At 41.4% G+C, this 21,683-nt stretch overlaps 1 protein-coding gene across 2 annotated transcripts in view; it reads left to right on the top strand.

Annotated features, from left to right (window-relative positions):
• The window catches only part of LOC120055203 (syntaxin-binding protein 1-like), a 32,585-nt gene that overhangs the window by 629 nt on the left and 10,273 nt on the right, over nucleotides 1-21,683 (top strand). The window contains exons 2-17 of one of the 2 annotated variants that reach the window (XM_039003127.1): nucleotides 7,648-7,697; nucleotides 8,646-8,727; nucleotides 8,834-8,910; nucleotides 9,117-9,195; nucleotides 9,747-9,850; nucleotides 12,238-12,386; nucleotides 12,682-12,766; nucleotides 13,150-13,280; nucleotides 14,049-14,156; nucleotides 14,301-14,361; nucleotides 14,498-14,563; nucleotides 14,839-14,919; nucleotides 17,920-18,058; nucleotides 18,258-18,367; nucleotides 18,732-18,836; nucleotides 19,044-19,129. In XM_039003127.1, the coding sequence (XP_038859055.1) occupies nucleotides 7,648-7,697; nucleotides 8,646-8,727; nucleotides 8,834-8,910; nucleotides 9,117-9,195; nucleotides 9,747-9,850; nucleotides 12,238-12,386; nucleotides 12,682-12,766; nucleotides 13,150-13,280; nucleotides 14,049-14,156; nucleotides 14,301-14,361; nucleotides 14,498-14,563; nucleotides 14,839-14,919; nucleotides 17,920-18,058; nucleotides 18,258-18,367; nucleotides 18,732-18,836; nucleotides 19,044-19,129 (1,513 nt within the window). The remainder of the gene's footprint in view (nucleotides 1-7,647; nucleotides 7,698-8,645; nucleotides 8,728-8,833; nucleotides 8,911-9,116; nucleotides 9,196-9,746; nucleotides 9,851-12,237; nucleotides 12,387-12,681; nucleotides 12,767-13,149; nucleotides 13,281-14,048; nucleotides 14,157-14,300; nucleotides 14,362-14,497; nucleotides 14,564-14,838; nucleotides 14,920-17,919; nucleotides 18,059-18,257; nucleotides 18,368-18,731; nucleotides 18,837-19,043; nucleotides 19,130-21,683) is intronic. The other variant, XM_039003135.1, reaches the window with a different exon arrangement.

Genomic DNA, 21,683 nt, shown 5'->3' on the forward strand with positions numbered 1-21,683 from the left:
TGAAAACGTGTAGGCCACAGGTGGCACCTTAATTGGGGAGGACAGGCTCATTGTAATGCCTGGGGCAGAATTACTGGAGTGGGATCAAATACATCAAACACATGGTTTCCATGTGTTTGATGCCATTCAATTTGCTCCGTTCCAGCCATTATTATGAGCCATCCTCCCCTCAGCAGCCTCTACTGGTGTAGGTCTATTACTTTGTATTGTGCGCTTTTAAAATACATCTGCTGTGTTGAAGGCAATTAATTCAAGAACGGGCATACAACCTAGTTTCCCCATTATGCACATAAAAAGCAAGACCTTATCCATGCATGAAAAAGTGAAAACAATAGTTCCACAATGCAACTTCAGTCTTAAATACGTTAAATGTTTGGCTGGCAGTCTTTTATTTATTTATGGTATGGTAGACAGGGGAATAGAGATATTGGGGTTAACGTGTGTTGTTATTGCGTGGGTACCCGCTATTTAATACCTCCTCAGCGGGGTTTGGTAGGTCACTTGGGTAGGTCACTTTCTAAATGTAATCCATTACAGTTAATAGTTACCTGTCTAAAATTGTAATCAGTAACGTAACTTTTGGATTATCCAAACTCAGTAACATAATCTGATTACATTCAGTTACTTTTAGATTACATTCCCCTTAAGAGGCATTAGAAGAATACAAACATGTATGTTACAAATTCATTTATCCTGCAATAGATGTGGTTCAATGTTAACGTTTACATAGCTGGCCATATATGGATGTTAAATTTTACTTTATGGGTTGGTTATGTAGGCTTCTTCTACCCATCGCTTTCTACTACATATAATAATAGTATAATAATAATAATAACATTATATCTTTACAAGTCCAAAAATGGATGTAGTAACTACAGATTGCCCCTTTAAATCTATCAAAAGTGTGCGAGTTTGAGCATGTGTCCATTAGGTCTATGGATGTATTTCTTTTATCAGCATGAATTAGATTGAGCAATTAAAAGCCCCACTTTTATTCCTAAAGCTGGGATACATACTATGCAGCTGTTACAAGAGCGCATTTTTCACTGGCTGTCGACTGGTTTCAAAAACAATGATTAATAGGCAGCTTAAACTATTTGAGTTCAACCATTATTGGGTTCAAATACACATTTAGATTTGTGAACAGCTATCCACAACAACCACAGTCCGTAAGGCGCAAATAGCAAAATGAGAGAGCAGCAGTGTGATTCACATCAATGTGCTATGTAGATATCAATAATAAGTGATATCCGTATCGCCATAGACTACACCACTGCTGTCATCCTTACCTCCAAGCGTTTATTCAAGTTGGATAATCTTTGGATGCTGACAGCAGTCGCACCATTGGAAGACATAGCTTGGACTGTAGCCTACAAAAGCCTATTCCTGCTCTTTTCCCGCGATCCATCAAACACATTTGGTATGTCATCATACTGATTTCTGACTTGTGGTCAGACTCGCTCAGGTGGAACCACCTTAAATTTGAGCCTTTTTTCAATGCAGATTTGAATGTCATTGAGAAAACAGAGAAGTGTCAAAGATTTTTTTTGCAAACATCCTTTCTGAATTTAAAGTTATCATCTACTTTTTCAAAAGTATCTGTAATCTGATTACATTTTTTTTTTTACTGGTAACGTAAAGGATTACAGTTACCGTTTTTGTACATGTAATCCGTTACTCCCCAACCCTGCTCCTCAGATACCCACTGTATTTAATTGAGGTGAGACAGGATGGTGCTATGGTGATTCAGAGTTTGTTCCACTGGTGTAAAGTGAGCTGTGGTCTCCAACTCCACCCAGCCACCAGTAACATTCAGCATCACCAACTGCTAGCTATGCTGGACTTTCTGAAAATCACACATTGCAGTACTGTGTTCACAAGGAGTAATGTTGGTGTTCACAGTTTGTTGATTCTGTCTGCCCCTTAAATTTTCTGGGATGTTTTGCTCTTAATCCTGAAGGCTTTTATTGTCATACAGACATAAATATCTATGGGTATGACAAATACTGTATAATAAATTAGAAATTGATGGAAATCACCCACTCAAAAAGACAGAGAAAAGTTAGTTGAATTTCCAATGTGTTATCACTGCTTTCAACCATCTAAAAGCACAACCAAACTCCAATGGAAAAACAATGTCAGATTTTTGGTTTAGTTGTCAACCAAATATATATATCACTGACCCCACCCCTGTTTTGGTAAAAAGCTGAGGAATGGGGGTTGGAGAAATTTAACCACTCGTACATTCATAGACAGAGCGACGGAAAAGGACTGACCATCCATGATATTAAAACTATAGTTTTAACCATGTTTTGAGGCCATGTGGTGTTTGTTTACATTTACTTTGTTTACAAACATTGGAGTAAAACAAGCTTATATTTTGGTTCCTGATGGGGTACAACAGTTGAGCTAGACTCATGAGGCATTTACAAGTTATATTCTTCAAGAATCAATAGGTATATATCATTTATTTGTCAATCCAAAAATGTATGTAGCAACTGCTGATTGCCCCTTTCAAAAGTACATGGTGCAAGTGATCAATGCCTTTTGAAATTCTGCGCATATTATTGCTGCAACAAACTGGAATTAAAGCCAGAATAAGTCAGTGGAACAGATGGAACTATCCAAGCAGAAGATACATCTGCTTCAAAAGTTGATATTTGGTTGCCCCGACAACCGAACACAATTCAATATCATTGCATTCACAGCTTGAAATCCTAGGCCTATTGTATTGTCTATGTTTAGTTGAATTTTGGGTTGAATTGAAACAATAGCTGTTGATGACTTTGCAATTGCTATATAGGCCCAAATAGCATAATTGATGATATATGAGTGATAAAGTATGGTCACGTTTAATTTGCTCTTTTAAATCTACCTCAATAGTAACAGTGAATCTTAGTTTTCAAGTGGAAATCTCTCACCAATCATTCTCACAATGGCACATTGATAATAGTCACTGACACATATCATAGCAAAGCAGGGATGGGCTTGGTTAATAGCCAAACCAACCGTTTACGTTAATTACTGATAACTTTTTTAATGTCCAATGTATTTTCCATGTAGATTCCACGTCATAATACGTTGACACATTACGTTTAAACCATGTTGATTCAACCAGTTTGTTCCCAGTGGGTTAGTTAATAATTGATATGTCTAAATGAAAGAGTAGGATCAAATCAAACTTTAAATGCACTTTAAATAAAGTTTGATTTGATTTAGTTATATTATTTAACTCTCACAATAGCACACTGGTAATAGTCAGTTACACATATCATAGCTAAGCAGGTCTTGGTTAAAATCCTAGATGGGAGACCAAAGTGTAGCTGTGGATAGACCAATTATGCTGCACAGTGTCACACCCTGGCCTTTGTTATATTGATTTTCTTTATTAGTTTAGTTAGGTCAGGGTGTGACATGGGGGATGTTTGTGTGTTTTGTCTAGTTTAGGGTGTGTGTATTGTTTAGGGGGTTTTGTAGTATGTATGGGGTTGTGTTCAGTGTAGGTGTTTAGGAAAGTCTATGGTTGCCTGGTTTGGTTCTCAATCAGAGACAGCTGTTTATTGTTGTCTCTGATTGGGAGCCATATTTAAGGCAGCCATGGGCTTTAGGTGTTTGTGGGTAATTGTCTATGTTGAACGTTAGTAGCTTGTGTGTGCACTTTCGTTTATAGCTTCACGGTCGTTTATTGTTTTGTTAGATTTGTAAGAGTGTTTCGTGTTAAGTCTTCGTCTAATAAAAGGAAGATGTATGTCTCTCACGCTGCGCCTTGGTCCGCTTATTATGACGATCGTGACACACAGCCTATTGTTTATTTCTGATAGTGGATATAACTTTGTATACAAGGTTTGTCTATGTTGAAATTTGGTTATCATGATGACATAATAATCCTGTGTGAAATTTAACTCTCAAAAAAATATATTTATGTTGATGACTTTTTTCAAATCCAATGTATTTTCCACGTAGATTCCGCGTCACAATACATTGGCAAATTACGTTGAAACAACGTTAATTCAACCAGTTTTGGCCCAGTGGGTTGGCTCTTTTGTTTACCTTCTGAGACACAATAGTTGTGGTTGTCTGGCTCAGACAAACAGGAGGAGTTTAGTGTGTGCGTCCCAAATGGCACCCAATTCCCTATATAGTTAACAAATGTTGACCAGAGCCCTATTGGCCCTGGTCGAAGGTAGTGCACTATATGGGGAATAGGGTGACATTTGAGACACAGACATTATCTCCCATCCCAAAGCAGCTTGTTAGTTTGTTGATGCGGACTGACTCTTTCATGGGGCATTGGGGAAATTCCCCCTAGCTAATCCAGTTGGGTAATTGGATACAGAACTCATTCACTGATAGACAGACATGTCACCTCAATTATCAACCCACCCAACCCATATTCAAAACAACAACAGTGTTTGAATTAAGCAAATAGGCACATTTTTGTTCTTGATTTCTGAAATGTTAACCGTGATTGAGTTGATTGATTGTTATATATTTGTGACATTGTCTGGTTTTGTCTTTCAATGGAGGTAATGCCTGTTAAGATGAATTTAGAAAACAGAGAGCCATGCTATGCTACACCCTTTGAATAACTATTTTTGGTTCCATGTTGAAACATTTTTGTTCCAAGTAGAACCATTTTTGGGTTCCATGTGGAACCCTTTTCACAGAAGGTTCTACCTGGAACCAAAAAGGGTTATCCTATGGGGACAGCTGAAGAGCCCTTTTGGAACCATTTTTTAAATAGTGTATCCTGACACAACAGCCAAATACTTCTCTCTCTGTCTCTGGCTTTTAGGATCCATGCTCTATGTAACAATCATTTTAAGTTGGGGAGGAAGGATATACAGAGCCTTCAGAAAGTATTCACACCCCTTGACTCTTCCCACATTTTGTTGTGTTACAAATTGTGATTAAAATGGATTAAATTCTCTTTTTTTCCCAACACAAAATACTCTATAATGTCAAAGTGGAAGAAAATTCCATATACAAATAAAACCCTAATATATCTTGATTAGATAATTATTCAACCCCCTGAGTCAATACATATTAGAATCACCTTTGGCAACGTTCACAGCTGTGAGTCTTTTTGGGTCAATCTCTAAGAGCTTTGCACACCTGGATTGTACAATATTTGCCCATTTATTCTTTTTAAAACTCTTCAAGCTCTGTCAAGTTCGTTTTTGACCATTGCTAGACAGCCATTTTCAAGTCTTGCCATAGATTTTCAAGCAGATATAAGTCAAAACTAAAACAAGGCCACTCAGGAACATTCAGTGTTGTCTTAGTAAGCAACTCCAGTGTATATTTGGCCTTGAGTTTAGATTATTGTCCTGCTGAAAGATGAATTTGTCTCCCAGTGTCTGTTGGAAAGCAGACTGAACAAGGTTTTTACTCTTGGATCTTGCCTGTGCTCTATTCCATTTTATTTTTATCCTACCAAAAAAACTCCCAGATATAAGTCAAAACTAAAACAAGGCCACTCAGGAACATTCAGTGTTGTCTTAGTAAGCAACTCCAGTGTATATTTGGCCTTGAGTTTAGATTATTGTCCTGCTGAAAGATGAATTTGTCTCCCAGTGTCTGTTGGAAACAGACTGAACAAGGTTTTTACTCTTGGATCTTGCCTGTGCTCTATTCCATTTTATTTTTATCCTACCAAAAAAACTCCCTAGTCCGTGCCGTTGATGAGCATACCCATAACATGATGCAGCCACCACCATGCTTGAAAATATGAAGACTGGTACTCAGTGATGTATTGTGTTAGATTTGCCCCAAACATAATGCTTTGTATTCAGGACAAGAAGTTAATTTCTTTGCCACATTTTTTGCAGAATTACTTTAGTGCCTTATTCCAAACAGGATGCATGTTTTGAAATATTTTTATTCTGTACAGACTTCCTTCTTTTCACTCTGTCATTAAGGTAACTACAATGTTGTTGATCCATCCTTAGTTATCTCCTATCACAGCCATTAAACTATGTAACTGTTTTAAAATCCTTGAGCGTTTTCCTTCCTCTCCGGCAACTAAGTTAGAAAGGACACCTGTATCTTTGTAGTGACTGGGTGTATTGATTCACCACCAAAAGTGTCATTAATAACTTCACCATGCTCAAAGGGATATTCAGTGTCTGCTTTTTTTATTTGTACCCATCTAACAATAGGTACCCTTCTTTGCGAGGCATTGGAAAAACCTGCCTGGTCTTTGTGGTTGAATCTGTGCTTGATACAGATAATTGTTTGTGTGGGGTACAGAGATGGAGTAATCATAAAAAATGTTAAACACTTATTATGTTTTAAGCAACTTTTTACTCATGAAAGTATTTACACTTGCCATAACATCGGGTTTGAATACTTAACTCAAGACATTTCTAAAATCAAAATTCCACTTTGACATTGTGGGTTATTGTGTGTAGATCAGTCCCACAAAATCTCAATTTCATCCATTTGAAATTCAGGCTGTAACACAACAAAATGTGGAAAAAGTCAAGGGGTGTGAATACTTTCTGAAGGCACTGTAGCTACTACTCATTTACTGCGTATACTTATTTAAAATCAAATAACACCGATGAATGTATTTAATGGAGTTTTTTTAGGATACTAGCCAAATCGAACATACATGTGTGTGTCAACAGGTTTCCCTGTGACGTCACATCCTGTGGCACAGAAAGAGCCCAGAAATAGCGATCCTGGCGGTTCTGTGGCGTAAGAGGATTGGAAGAGATTAGGCCTTGTGATTGCTGTGTGTCTCTCTCACTGACTCATTCCAGTAGATAGATGGGCCAGCTTTTAAACTATAGATTCAAAGCTGACCCTTCCCCCCTCTCCATTACCACAGACTAGCATTTGGGATGCATGAACTGTCTCCCAGATGGTTCCAACGGCGCACTAGGTTCCCAGACTCCTCACAGATGTAATGAGTGTTACATTGGTATAACTGCTCACTTCAGACCCCTCACCGGAGCCCATTAAATTCCAACTGTGGCTGTGCCGTCACTGCTAACACCGTCTGTCACCCCCCTAAACTAACAATTCACTAGACCAAAATATCTAACATGCCCTTTTATACCTGAAGCATTATGCTTAGATACCCAGGCTTCGCTCAAGTTGTTCCATTAGTTTGAGTCAACGAGACGAGATTCGGAAGGATGACCTCGTGAGACTAAACTGTATACAAGGTGTCAAGGCTCAGGAAAAGACCCAGATGCAGACAGTTTTGAAGTAACAAAAGTTTATTACAAAAACAGGACGGCAGGCAAACGACAGGTTAAGGGCAGGCAGAGGTCAGTAGTCCAGAGCAGAGTCTGAAAGGTACAGAACGGCAGGCAGGCTCAGGATCAGGGCAGGCAGAATGGTCAAAAACCGGGAAAGCTAGAAAACAGGAACTAGAGACAGAAAGGAGCACGGGAAAAACCGCTGGTAGGCTTGACGAAACAAAACGAACTGGCAACAGAAAACAGGTATAAATACACTGGGGATAATGAGGAAGATGGGCGACACCTGGAGGGGGGCAAATAGCACAAAGACAGGTGAAACGGATCAGGGTGTGACACAAGGGGCAAATAGCCTACAGTGCTTGTGCTTTTTAGCACAGAACAGTTTAATGTGTAAGTTGAAGTGTGTGCTAATCAATTATTCCTCCGTTTACAGAGATTATGAATGATGTCATCAAGAAGGTGCACAAGAAGGGCGAATGGAAGGTATGGGCAAATAAAATCAAACTTTGTCACATCCACTGAATACAACAGGTGTAGTAGACCTTACCGTGAAATGCTTACTTACAAGCCCTTAATTAACTAACAATTCAGTTCAAGAAAGAGTTAAGAAAATATTTACCAAATAAAATAAAAAATTATAAAAAGTAACACAATAAAATAACAGTAACGGTATCCCCTGCTATATGCAGGGTGTACCGGTACCGAGTCAGTGTGCGGGGGTACAGGTTAGTCAAGGTAATTTGTACATGTATGTAGGGTTAAAGTGACTATGCATAGATAATAAACAGCAAGTAGCAGCAGTGTAAAAACAAATTGGGGGGTTTGTGTCAATGTAAATAGTCTGCGTGGCCATTTGATGAATTGTTCAGTAGTCTTATGGCTTAGGGGCAGAAGCTGTTTAGAAGCCTCTTGGACCTAGACTTGGAGCTCCGGTACCCCTTGCCGTGCGGTAGCATAGAGAACAGTCTATGACTTGGGTGACTGGAGTCTGACAATTTTTGGGGCTTTCCTCTCAAATCGCCTAGTATGTAGGTCCTGGATGGCAGGAAGCTTGGTCCCAATGATGTACTGGGCCGTACGCACTACCCTCTGTAGCGCCTTACGGTCAGATGCCGAGCAGTTGCCATACCAGGCGGTGATGCAACCGGTCAGGATGCTCTCGATGGTGCAGCTGTAGAACTTTTTGAGGATCTGGGTACCCATGCCAAATATTTTATATCAATGACATTCTTGGTTATGAATGACTGTGTATGTGATAGTACATGATAGTACTTGTCTGCGCCCAAATGACACCTTATTACCTATATAGTGCACTACTTTGACCAGAGCACTATGAGCCCAAGTCAAAAGTCGCACACTATATAGGGAATAGGGTGCCATTTAGGATACACCCCTTGACCCCCTGTAAACCTCGTCCCTGTCCTCCCCCAGGTTCTGGTAGTAGACAAGCTGAGCATGAGGATGATGTCATCCTGCTGTAAGATGACAGATATCATGTCAGATGGCATCACCAGTGAGTACCACTCCGTCAACATCTCACACGCACATGCACGCTCAATGTTCAGCATCACTTCAAAGGCTAACTGAATGACTGTGCTTTTCTCTCCTATCCTGTCCAGTTGTTGAAGACATTGGCAAGAAGCGAGAGCCTCTCCCCAGTATGGAGGCCATCTACCTAATAACTCCCAATGATGAGGTATTGGAACCATTTAGTTTTAGTAAATGTGTTTATCCAAAGTGCTTTACTGTAGTGCATGCATACTTTTACATATGGGCGGTCCACGTGTAATCAAACCCACAGCCCTGGCGTTGGAAGCGCCATGCTCTACCATCTGAGACACGCAGGAGCAAAAAACTTTAGCTTTCTTTGGTAAGATATGTGATGTTCCTTCTCCTACCCAGACTGTGGAGGCACTTATAGATGACTTCAGAGACCCGCGGTCGCCCAGATACAGAGGAGCTCACGTCTTCTTCACTGACAGTGAGTAATATTGGAGAGACATGGGACGACTTTGTACCATCACGTATTGTATACAGTACATGAATTTGAGTTTGGAGCAGTCTGATGATGCCTTTATATCTGATTCTCCTCGGAGTACTGGGAACAGACTAGCAGACAACTCCTCTTTGCCACAATACCAACACTCAATGTCAACCTTACACTCTCTCTTCCAAAAGGGTTTTTCAGCTGTCCCCATAGGAGAAACCTTTTTGGTTCCAGGTTAAAAAAACTTTTTGGTTCCCGGTAGAACCATTTGGAGTTTCATGTAGAACCCTCTGTGGAAAGGCTTCTACTTGGAACCAAAAACGATTCTACTTGGAACCAAAAGGGTTCTACCTGGAACCAACAAGGGTTCTTCAACGGGTTCTCCTATGGGGACAGCCGAAGACCCCTTTTAGGTTCTAGATAGCACCTTTTTTTGTAGGAGTATATAGATTTCTATTCTATTTCCCTATTATTTTCATCCTTTAATTTCATAAAATTTCAATTTTAAATCATTTCATGTTTTTTTTCACCCCCCCAACTCCCAGCAATCCCAGATACATTGTTCAATCTGTTGACGAAATCCCGTGCGTCCAAAGCCATGAAGACCTTGACTGAGATCCACATCGCCTTTCTGCCCTATGAGTCACAGGTAAGAGCATATCTGCCCCTCTGTTTCTGGCGAGGGATAGAAAGACAGTGGGAGAGATACATAGAGAGAGCGGAGGAGGAGGAAAGGGGAGGATTATGATTAGGGGGGTGAACAGGAGGGGACACAGAGAAGGAAACACCAGTGGCGAGTGGGAGAGGGGGAGGAGTATAGGAAGAGTAGGGGAGGAGTGGGGGAGGGATTGCTGAATGAGCTAGGGTAGTCTCCTCTCCTCTTTCTCCTGATGGAATGTTCCAGAGCAGAGTGGCTTTAGCCAGGCCATGGCTTTGCTGTGCCTCCAATCCTCTGCTGTTCTGTTGTCCTCTAGAATTAATCCTACAGGGGACGGTGTGGGGATGAGAAGGAGATGAGGGGTGTGTGGGGATGCCACGTCGCCCAGCCTCCCTCCCTCCCAGTCCGTCTCTAATCCCTCACCTCATTGGCGGATGCATCAAAATGCTGGCCCGGGGAGCCAATGGGAGCCGGAGGAGGGTTGTGTGAAGTTGTTTGCACACGAGAGGGATTGTTGTCATGTGATGGTCCAACTGATGGGCTCGAGCGCTTGGAGGTGCTGGTTGCAGTGGTGCATGGGAAAGAGAGAGCCTGCCTGACTGACACACATTATGGGTTTAGTAGAGTGGATGAAGGGAGGCATGGCTGAGAAGAAATAGGACGTTTTAGTTTGGAAATAAACTGTCACTTATGTCATGGGGCATTTGGCAGTGTTATCAGAAAGCCCGGCATTGATTTTCACTGCTATGCAGACGATACGTAAGTCTACATTTCTGTGTCACCAGAGGATTTTAGTTCCACAGATAAATTATTACACTGTATTCGTGATTTAAATACTTGGATGGCTCACAACTTCTTCCAGCTAAATCAAGACAAGACCGAGGTACTTATTGTTGGAACCAAAGCACAGAGAGAGAATCTGGCCTCACATTTTAAACAAAGATGAAACACCAGGTAAAAAAACCTAGGTGTTATTTTAGATTCTGAACTAAATTTCAAATCACACATCAGGATATGTGACCAAAATAGCTTTTTACCACCTGAGGAACATTGCCAAGGTGTGTCCATTTCAAATCAAATCAAATCAATCTCAGGCTGATACAGAGAGACTCATCCATGCTTTTATTACAAGCAAGCTTGACTACTGTAATGCTCTCCTATCTGGTCTACCCAAGAAAGCCATTGGTCAACTGCAAAACATACAGAATGCTGCAGCACGGGTACTGACCAAGACCAGATGGAGAGCACACATTACACCGGTTTTAAGGTCTCTGCACTGGCTGCCTGTGAGTTTTAGAATGATTTTTAAGATGTTTCTATTGGTTTTTAAATCAATCCACGATTGTGCACCCCAATACATGTCAGACATGCTTTTAAGTTATGTACCCAGTAAGTCCCTCAGGTCCTCTGGCGCTGGCATTTTAACTATCCCAAAGCCTAGGACCAAGAAGCATGGAGATGCAAACTTTAGTTATTATGCCCCCAGCCTCTGGAATAGCCTGCCGGAGAACCGAAACTGTGGACATTTTTAAAATAGATGTTTTGCTTTTTGCTTTGCTTTTCCATAGGGTGCTTTTTAGTTGTTCAGTTTGTGTTATTATTTCGTTTTTATCTTATGTTTGTTGTGTAGTAAATATTTCAGCTTTTACTTTTAAAATATTTTATTTGTTTGTTTTTTCCTGTAAAGCACATTGTGTTGCATTCCATGTCTGAAATGTGCTGTATAAATAAAGCTTGATTTGATTTCGGGAATCAGTCATAAGGGAAAGCAAGGGGAAGGGGAAAAGGGATTCATAGTCAGTTGCACAACTGAGTGGATTCAACTGAAATGTGTCGTCCGCATTTAACTCAACCTCTCTGAATCAGTGAGGTACGGGGGGCTGCCTTAATCAACGTCCACATCATCGGAGCCCAGGGAGCAGTTGTTGTTGGGGGTTTAACTGCCTTTCTCAAGGCTGGAGGAATTAATGAAAGATGTCCCGTCTGATCCTACAGCACCGTACTGTATTGTCAGTCATTTGGGCATCAATGCAGTCAAATTGGATTATATTATCTCGCCCACACTGTCTCACACACTGCTACAGTGCCACCTGCAGGTCTGGCCCTGCATGCCCACTGGATAGAGTTACAAACTTTTGTTAATTTCCCCCAAATTCATAAATTCCTGGTTGGAGGATTCACAGATTGTTCTTGCTTATTCTATCCTGATTCTGGGAATATTCCAACCAGGATTTCTGGAAAACCTAGGAATTTTGCGAAAATGACCAACATTTTTGTGTTTAGGACGGGTAACTGTAAAGCAAGTTGTTACTGCTGATGTAAAAACAGCCTAATAAAACACATGTCATTGATTTGATTATTTCTCTGTGTGTATCCAGGTGTTTTCCCTGGACAAGACAGATGCCTTCCAGGACTTCTACAGCCCCTACAAGGCTGACATCAAGCACAACATGTTGGAGCGCTGTGCTGAGCAGATCGCCACTCTCTGCAACACCCTGAAGGAATACCCTGGCATCAGATACAGAGGGTAAGAAGGAGAGAGAGAGCTACAGCAACATCAATTACTGCTGCTGTTTCATGTATACTGGCTTCTGTGGTGGTGTCTGGTGGTTTCGTTTGAGTCCCAGACAGACCAGAGTGCAATGTAATAGGCTATGTCTCAATCCAAAGGCAGCTACCTACCTCCAAACATAGCATCCGTGTGGATTGGGACGTAGCCTATTCATTCTCCTCTGAGAGGATTCTTAGAAGGAGTCAGTCTTCTGTACGTCTGATGGAAAGCGAACAGCCTGTTTGTTGTCTACTCTGTTGTCTTGACTCAGGGAGTACAAAGACTGTGCCACTCTGGCTCAGCTCCTGCAGGAAAAGCTAGATGGCTACAAGGCAGACGACCCCACCATGGGAGAGGTGAGGCAGGAGAGCAGCCAACCAACAAGCCACACTGATTGAACTGATATAACACACACTGTAAAGGGATTACTGTGAATTTGACAGTATCTTACAGGCAGCTTGGTGGCAAGTACAATTCTGTATTTCATATTACAGTACACCTACTGTAATATAAATACGGTATCAAACAAGTACGATAGGTCAGCCACCCGCTGCTTTTACCCTTTCGCCGGCATGGTGTGTTTTAGTTAGTTGAATCTATTGTAGATCGTTATGACGTTTTGGAGGTTATGAAACTGCAATAGTACAGTCAAATCATAATGTAAAACTCTTTGTCCAGCCTTTTGTCTCTCTGTCCCTGTCAGCTAATATGACCCCCTCTTTCTCTCCGCCCTGCCTAGGGTCCGGACAAATCTCGCTCCCAACTCCTGATTCTGGACCGAGGCTTTGACCCAGTCTCTCCCATCCTCCACGAACTCACCCTCCAAGCCATGGGCTATGACCTGCTGGGCATCGAGAACGACGTCTACAAGTAAACACTCACACGCTGGCACAGCCTGGAACAGCAATGGGTTCATCGCACACAACACGCTGGGCCTCGTACCACAGAATTACAGAGAACATATAGGATCTTTATCCCTATGTGAATTATAGGATCTCTATCCCTATGCGAATTATAGGATCTCTATCCCTATGCGAATTATAGGATCTCTATCCCTATGCGAATTATAGGATCTCTATCCCTATGTGAATTATAGGATCTCTATCCCTATGCGAATTATAGGATCTCTATCCCTATGCGAATTATAGGATCTCTATCCCTATGTGAATTATAGGATCTCTATCCCTATGTGAATTATAGGATCTCTATCCCTATGCGAATTATAGGATCTCTATCCCTATGCGAATTATAGGATCTCTATCCCTATGTGAATTATAGGATCTCTATCCCTATGTGAATTATAGGATCTTTATCCCTATGTGAATTATAGGATCTCTATCCCTTTGTGAATTATAGGATCTATATCCCTATGTGAATTATAGGATCTCTATCCCTGGCACAGCCTAGCAATAGGTCCATCTCTCATTTTGTTTGGATAGGAATTGTCATCTTGTGCTGTAGCTTCCTATTTGTTTCTAAGTCAACATTTGAGCATATCAATCTTTGCTGTTATGAGCATTTATGTTGTACATCTCTCTGTGTTTGACTCTGTTCCCTGTTTCTCTCTCTCTCTCTCCTCTTTCTCTCGCTTTCGTCTCTTGCTCTCTCGCTCTCCGTCGCTCTGTCTCTGTCTGTCAGGTATGACACCAGTGGGATGGGGGAGGTCAAGGAGAAGGCGGTGTTGCTGGATGAGGATGATGACCTGTGGATGAGTCTCAGACACAAGCACATTGCCGAAGTCACCACGTAAGTCTTTAAAAAATAGGATGCGCCCTTGGTTCTCACACACATACATGCACGGACACACAGACGCACGGACACCCTGCTGCCCTGTATAGGTCTTTTAGTTCTCTCTTTTTTTTTATCTATCCCTCTCACACATTCAAACAGGGCTGTGACCCGCTCCCTCAAAGAATTCTCAGCCACCAAAAAGATGAACACAGGAGAGAAGGTACATGCAACTCAGTCTGTATTAGTCCTGCCTACCTACTGCATTATTGAACTGAGACGTGTCCTTCGTAACCCTCTGTACTGTATTGACTGCTGTATGTGTCTAACAGTGATGTGCTGTTCTGGGTTTGCTACAGACCACAATGAAAGACTTGTCTCAGATGCTGAAGAAGATGCCGCAGTATCAGAAAGAGCTAAGCAAGGTAAGCATGATGAGCCATATGATACTGTATGGGATGTCCCGGCACAGAAATAATACACCCAACATGCTCAGACAGACAACTGGTCCCCCAGGCAGCTATGAAATATAACACATAGAAGTCCTTCACTGTGGACTATTAAGACTATGACTGTGTGACACCAAATGGGAGACAATTGACTGAAACGCGGAGGGACTACCTTGACGTTGTCGTTTTTTCGTTGCAAAGTGATTTTGCTACTGTGTACACTAATGAATCCACCCCTCCCTGTGTTTCAGTACTCTACCCACCTCCACCTGGCTGAAGACTGTATGAACCGATATCAGGGCACGGTGGACAAGCTGTGTCGTGTTGAGCAGGTAACAGAATAACCAGGGAGCCCAGGGAATTGGAATACATTTAGGTGAAATGTTTGTGATCTGTTTGTACTCTTGCCAACTCCATTGCTGTTACTGTCAAGCCAAACAACCAGTGACAGGGCGTTGGCATCATAGCACAAATAGACTAGAACTCAGGCTATTAAAATGGGTACACTATACTAGATATACCCTGAGTGTATAAAACATTAATATTGAGTTGCACCCCCTTTTGCCCTCAGAACAGCCTCGATTCGTTGGGGCATAGTCTCTACAAGGTGTCGAAAGCGTTCCACAGGGATGCTGGCCCATGTGGACTCCAATGCTTCCCACAGTTGTGTCAAGTTGGCTGGATGTCCTTTGGGCGATGGACCATTCTTAGATATATCTTTTTCAACTATTATTATTATTATTATATAATTTTCCTTGTTTCAGGTCAACATCGTAAAGAGATTGTACATATATTTGAATTCCAAAATGAAACAAGGTAACATAAAACATAGCATAACCAATAAACACCAAAACATAGCAAAAACAATAAGAATTATACATCCCATTTCAGTTCTCTGCTCTTCATTTTTAATTACTTTAATCAAAAAATATAACATTAATTTCATTATCATTATTATTTTTTATGTTCCTTACATAGACTATCAAAATAAAGAAAGTCACACACTCCATATATTAACTCCCAGTAATTAAATGGGCATTTACCAACATTTCGGCAGCACTGTGCCTTCTTCAGGGTAATGTCATGAACCAGGTTATGTAGACAAACAGTGCAATTAGTGCAACCAATGACAATAGTGAGGGGTGTGTCATAATGATTAAGTTAATTAAAATGAATTAGTGAAACTGTTAAAAAAACAATAGTTTATGGCATATTAAATATATTACGCTATTGTTATCATATAGAAACATAACTGAATATTATACATCATATTAGCATCAAAATACATTATTGTTTAATTCAATTTCACATAATTGTTTCGTATTTCATTTCATATTTGTTACATGTAATCTTTTGGTTCAACCTTAATGTATAATGAGCATCATCAACGGGGGAAAATAGTAGGTGTACGCTAATAATCTGTCGAAATAATATATACGTTTATAAGACTTGTTCATAAAAGAAAAAATTGTTCATAAGAAGGGCCTGAGATCAAAGTCAACATTCAGACCAATCAGGGGTCAATGTTTTTAGATAGGATATCCAGTAAGCCTCCCTTTGTAGTAGTAGGATCTCGATGTTACCTCCTCTCCTTGCTAGAGCAACATGCTCAATGCCTGTGTATTTGAGGGAGGAGATTGGATGGTTAGCTTCAACAAAGTGAGCTGCTACTGGATAGTCAATGTTCTTACACCTGATTGAGCTGCGGTATTCAGCTATGCGTTGTTTTAATTGTCTTTTCGTTTGTCCTACGTAGGCTTATAGTTTATTCGCCGTTAGTCAGCACCTCCACACAAACTAATTTTTCTGGTTGTGCGCTAGCTCATGTTTTTTTAAATCTATGTTCCTTACATGCCTTTATTCATTTTACTGTCACAAAATGTGTGGCTGTAGTGTGTAAAATACCCTTAACAAAGTATTGAAGCCTGTACGACAACATAATAATTTTATACAAGAAAGCGACAAGGGTCCAGTTGACCAACAGACTCATAAAATGTTTATATGGACACTTCTTAGGGTATCTGTAAGATTAGGGGGATAGACTTAATTAAGAAGAAGGATTCGTTAATGACAGCTGGCTTCTTAATCGAATACCAGGGCAAATCCCATTCTGCTTCATATTATAGACAGCAAAATCAAACAGAACCACCTCTCAATATTTGAATCCCAGTCTGAGAGCCATCGGCGAGGCTATAGTGGCTCATTAATCTATCAATCTTGATTATTCGGGCCATATTATGATGGGCTTCTGACCAGCTCGAGTCATTTTCCCCAACTGAGCTCTCAGCGCCAACATAAAAAACATACGGCTAATAAATTGAATCATTCATGAGGAGGAAAAGAGAGGGGTCTTTGGAATCTTTATGCTGAAAGTGGACAGGCACCCAGTCACCACATCAATATGAAAATCCGAACAGAATAGACCCATACAAACCGCTACAGGTAGGTGCTCTCGAGCCACCGGTCGGCGGAGGCCCCTGCCCTCGACCAAAGGGATCATCCAAGGACGGGAGAGACCCAACCCGGACGGCCGCCCCGACGGGCACGGAGACGAGCGCACCTACAAACCCCACTCCAAAATAATAATTTAAAAAACAATTACAAATAAATCGGGTCTATGATTAGTCAGAGAATATTTTCCTCAACACAAAGAATGTATATGCAGTTAGCCTATATTGTCCCGTTTGAATGACATGACGCATGTGACCAGTAATAGTCGCTGCTAGGCTACCTCTGCCAATAATTCATATCCCGTTGAAGTACGTAGTCGTGCAGCATACTTAATAGGGACAAGAAGAGGGAACTTAACAAGAAACTAAATAATTCCATCACGACATATCATGAGTCATGACTTCCATTTCCTTTAGTCTTTAGTGAGTTCTTTATATCCATTTGACTGTAGTGTCAGCGTGCAGGTGGTGGGTGGACCATTCTTGATAAACATGGGAAACTGTTCAGCGTGAAACCCAGCAGCGTTGCACTTCTTGACACACTCAAACCGGTGCGCCTGGCATCTACTAGCATACCACGTTCAAAGGCACATAAATATTTTGTTTTCCCATTCACCCTCTGAATGGCATACATACACAATCCATTACTCAATTGTCTCAAGGCTTAAAAATCCTTCTTTAACCAGTCTCCTTCCCTTCATCTACACTCATTGGAAGTGGATTTAAAAAGTGACATTAATAAGGGATCATAGCTTTCACCTGGATTCACCTGGTCAGTTTATGTCATGGAAAGACCAGGTGTTCCTAATGTTTTGTATATCTGTTAGATCTCTCATCCTCTAATCCACCCCGTGCCCCTCCAACTTTCTTGCCCTACCCCAGGATCTAGCGATGGGTACAGATGCAGAGGGGGAGAAGATCAAGGACCCCATGAGGGCCATCGTACCCGTCCTGCTGGATAAAGATGTCACTGTCTTCGACAAGATCCGCATAATCCTGCTATACATCTTCATGAAGAACGGTGAGAGAGAAATCTATTTTCTGTGTGTCTGTATTTTACGATGTACATTACTCCACTTCTCTGTTACCATTACAATTCAGATTTTGTTGTGTGGGTGTGTGCATGTTTCTGCACGTCTGTGCATGTTTTCATGCGTGTGTGTGTTTTTCTGGGCATGTGCATGTGTCCATGTCTGTGTTTGTGCATGTGTGTGTGTCAGGTGTTTCGGAGGAGAACCTGTGTAAGCTCCTCCAGCATGCTAACATCCCTCCTGAGGACAGTGACATCATCGCCAACATGGCCCATCTGGGCATGCCCATCATCTTAGAGGTGAGATCCTATAGTACCATACTTTAGTAACACCAGGACATATATTCATTAGGCACTGATCAGAAGAAAATGGACTGAAACAGGGAGGAACTACTAGCTAACTTGTCCAACAAGCAACTCTTGTTTTCGTTTTCTGTTGTAAAATGTTTTGCTACGTTTTTCTACAGTGTGCCCTACTGAATATGACCCATGAACAATTGTGGAACTATCTCACAACTCTCTCACACACTAGTAGAAACATTTTAACATGTGGATTGGGGATCCATTTTTGGGATAGTGGCATAAATATGATATCTGCAGTGTTTATATGCTATATGGGTCCAACTGAAAAGTGTTTCAGTGCGTCATCTACCGAACTTTCTAGGGGAACCCGACCCGCAAAGTGAAAAAGACTGACCGGAAGGAGCGAGTGAGTGAGCAGACCTACCAGCTCTCCCGATGGACCCCTCTCATCAAGGACATCATGGAGGCAAGTCCAGCCTGCTGTTGTAGACTGTTATATACATGATCAATTTGTTAGTAGGGTCTAACATACATTAATTTAGTGTGGGTTAAGACTGGCATGGAAGAAATGGTCTCTCGCTGGTAGGGTTGAGTCAGGGTATGGACATAAAGTTAGGGTTAGGGTTGAGCCGGGGTATGGTTAGTCCACTGACCCAATTATGTCTCTCTACAGGATGCCATTGAGGACAAACTGGATCCAAAGCAGTACCCCTACATCTCCCAACGCACTGCATCCACCCACAGCAGTGCTCCATCAAGGTATACAGATAAACCCTATTAATTTTACATCACCTCTGTGCTTTGTACCTTCTGAGATTCCAATTACTTAATGACATTTTTCATTTTAGGTCTTAGTGGAACAGCCTCAATATTTCCCAACACTTTGGTTTGATAGTTTGTATACTGAACCAAAATATAAACGCAACATGTCTAAAGTGTTGGTTTCATGAGCTGAAATAAAAGATCCCAGAAATGTTCCATACGCACAAAACGTAATATTAAACATATTTCTCTCAAACTTTGTGCACAAATTTGTTTACATCCCTGCTAGTGAGCATTTCTCCTTTGCCAAGATAATCCATCCATCTGACAGGTCTGGCATATCAAGAAGCTGATTAAACAGCATGGTGATTACACAGGTGCACCTTGTGCTGGGGACAATAAAAGATCACTCTAAATGTGCAGTTTGTTTCACACAACACAATGCCAAAGATGTCTGAACTTTTGAGGGAGCAAGCAATTGGCATGCTAACTGCACGAATGTCCACCAGAGCTGTTGCCAGATCATTTAATGTTAATTTCTCTACCATAAGCCACCTCGAACATTGTTTTAGATAATTTGGCAGTACGTCCAACTGGCCTCACAACTGCAGACCACGTGAATGGCATTGTGTGGGCGAGCGGTTTACTGATGTCAACGTTATGAACAGAGTGCCCCATGGTGGCGGTGGGGTTATGGTATGGGCAGGCATAAGCTACGGACAACGAACACAATTGCATTTTATCAATGGCAATTTGAATGCACAGAAATACCGTGACGAGATCCTGAGGCCCATTGTCATGCCATTCATCCGCCGCCATCACCTCATGTTTCAGCATGATAATGCACAGCCCCATGTCACAAGGATCTCTACACCTGAAAATGTCCCAGATCTTCCATGGCCTGCATACTCACCAGACCTGTCACCCATTGAGCAGGTTTGGGATGCTCTGGATCGACGTGTACGACAGCATGTACCACCTCCATCCAATATCCAGTAACTTTGCACAGCCATTGAAGAGGAGTGGGACAACATTCCACAGGCCACAATCAACAGCCTGATGAACTCTATGCGAAGGAGATGTTGTGCTGCATGAGGAAAATGGTAGTCACACCAGATACTGACTGGTTTTCTGATCCACGCCACTACTTCGGTATCTGTGATGCATATCTGTATTCCCAGTCATTTGAAATCCATAGATTTAATTTATTTCTATTGAGAGATTTTCTTATATGAACTGTAACTCAGGAAAATCTTTGAAATTGTTGCACGCTGCGCTTATATTTTTGTTGTAGTACATCTGTAGACACTCTACAAACTATTGAAAAGACTTAGCAGATAATAAGAAAAGACGATCAGTATTTACCTTGCTAAAAGAGAAGGAATATAATATCTATTGGTTGCAGGAAACTCGTTCAATAATTTTAGATGAAGTTGTGTGGAAAAAGGGGGGGTTAAATATATTTCTCCCATGGGCAAAGAAATTCAAAAGGGGTGATGATATGAATTATCAGTAATTTTGATCCGAATGTGCAAATTGTCTAAACAGATCCTCAAGGTAGATGGATGATTTTAAATATGTTATTGGACCATAACCAGATATGGCTCTTCAACCTACAGTGTCTTGGGAAAGTATTCAGACCCCTTGACATTTTCCACCTTTTATTAGGTTACAGCCTTATTTTAAAATTGATTAAAAACAAAGTTTCCTCGTCAATCTACACACAATACCCCATAATGACAAAACCAAAACAAGATTTTATAATTTTTTGGACATTTATAAAAAATAAAACACTGAAATATCACATTTTATATAAGTATTCAGACCCTTTACTCAGTACTTTGTTGAAGCACCTTGGGCAGCGATTACAGCTTCGAGTCTTATTGGGTATGACGCTACAAGCTTGGAACACCTGTATTTGGGGAGTTTCTCCCATTCTTCTCTGCAGATCCTCTCAAGCTCTGACAGGTTGGATGGGGAGCGTCGCTGCACAGCTATTTTCAGGTCTCTCCTGAGATGTTAGATCAGATTCAAGTCCGGGCTCTGGCTGGGCCACTCAAGGACATTCAGAGACTTGCCCCGAAGCCACTCCTGCATCGTCTTGGCTGTGCGCTTGGGGTTGCTGTCCTGTTGGAAGGTGAACCTTCGCCCCAGTCTGAGATTCTGAGCGCTCTGGAGCAGGTTTTCATCAAGGATCTCTCTGTACTTTGCTCTGTTCATCTTTGCCTCGACCAGACCCTGCCGCTGAAATACATCCCCACAGCATGATGCTGCCACCGTCATGCTTTACTGTAGGGATGATGCCAGGTTTCCTCTGGAAGTGCTGCTTGGCATTGAGGCCAAAGAGTTCAATCTTGATTTCATCAGACCAGAGAATCTTGTTTCTCATGGTCTGAGAGTCTTTAGGTGCCTTTTGGCCAACTCCAAGCAGGCTGTCATATGCCTGTTACTGAGGAGTGGCCACTCTACCATAAAGACTACCAAAAATAACTTTTTCCTTTAACGAGTCCGACTAGTACGACGTGAAGGATATACTGCTTTCCCGGGAACA

Source organism: Salvelinus namaycush, chromosome 1 (assembly GCF_016432855.1).
Source record: "Salvelinus namaycush isolate Seneca chromosome 1, SaNama_1.0, whole genome shotgun sequence".
Lineage (NCBI taxonomy): Eukaryota > Metazoa > Chordata > Actinopteri > Salmoniformes > Salmonidae > Salvelinus > Salvelinus namaycush.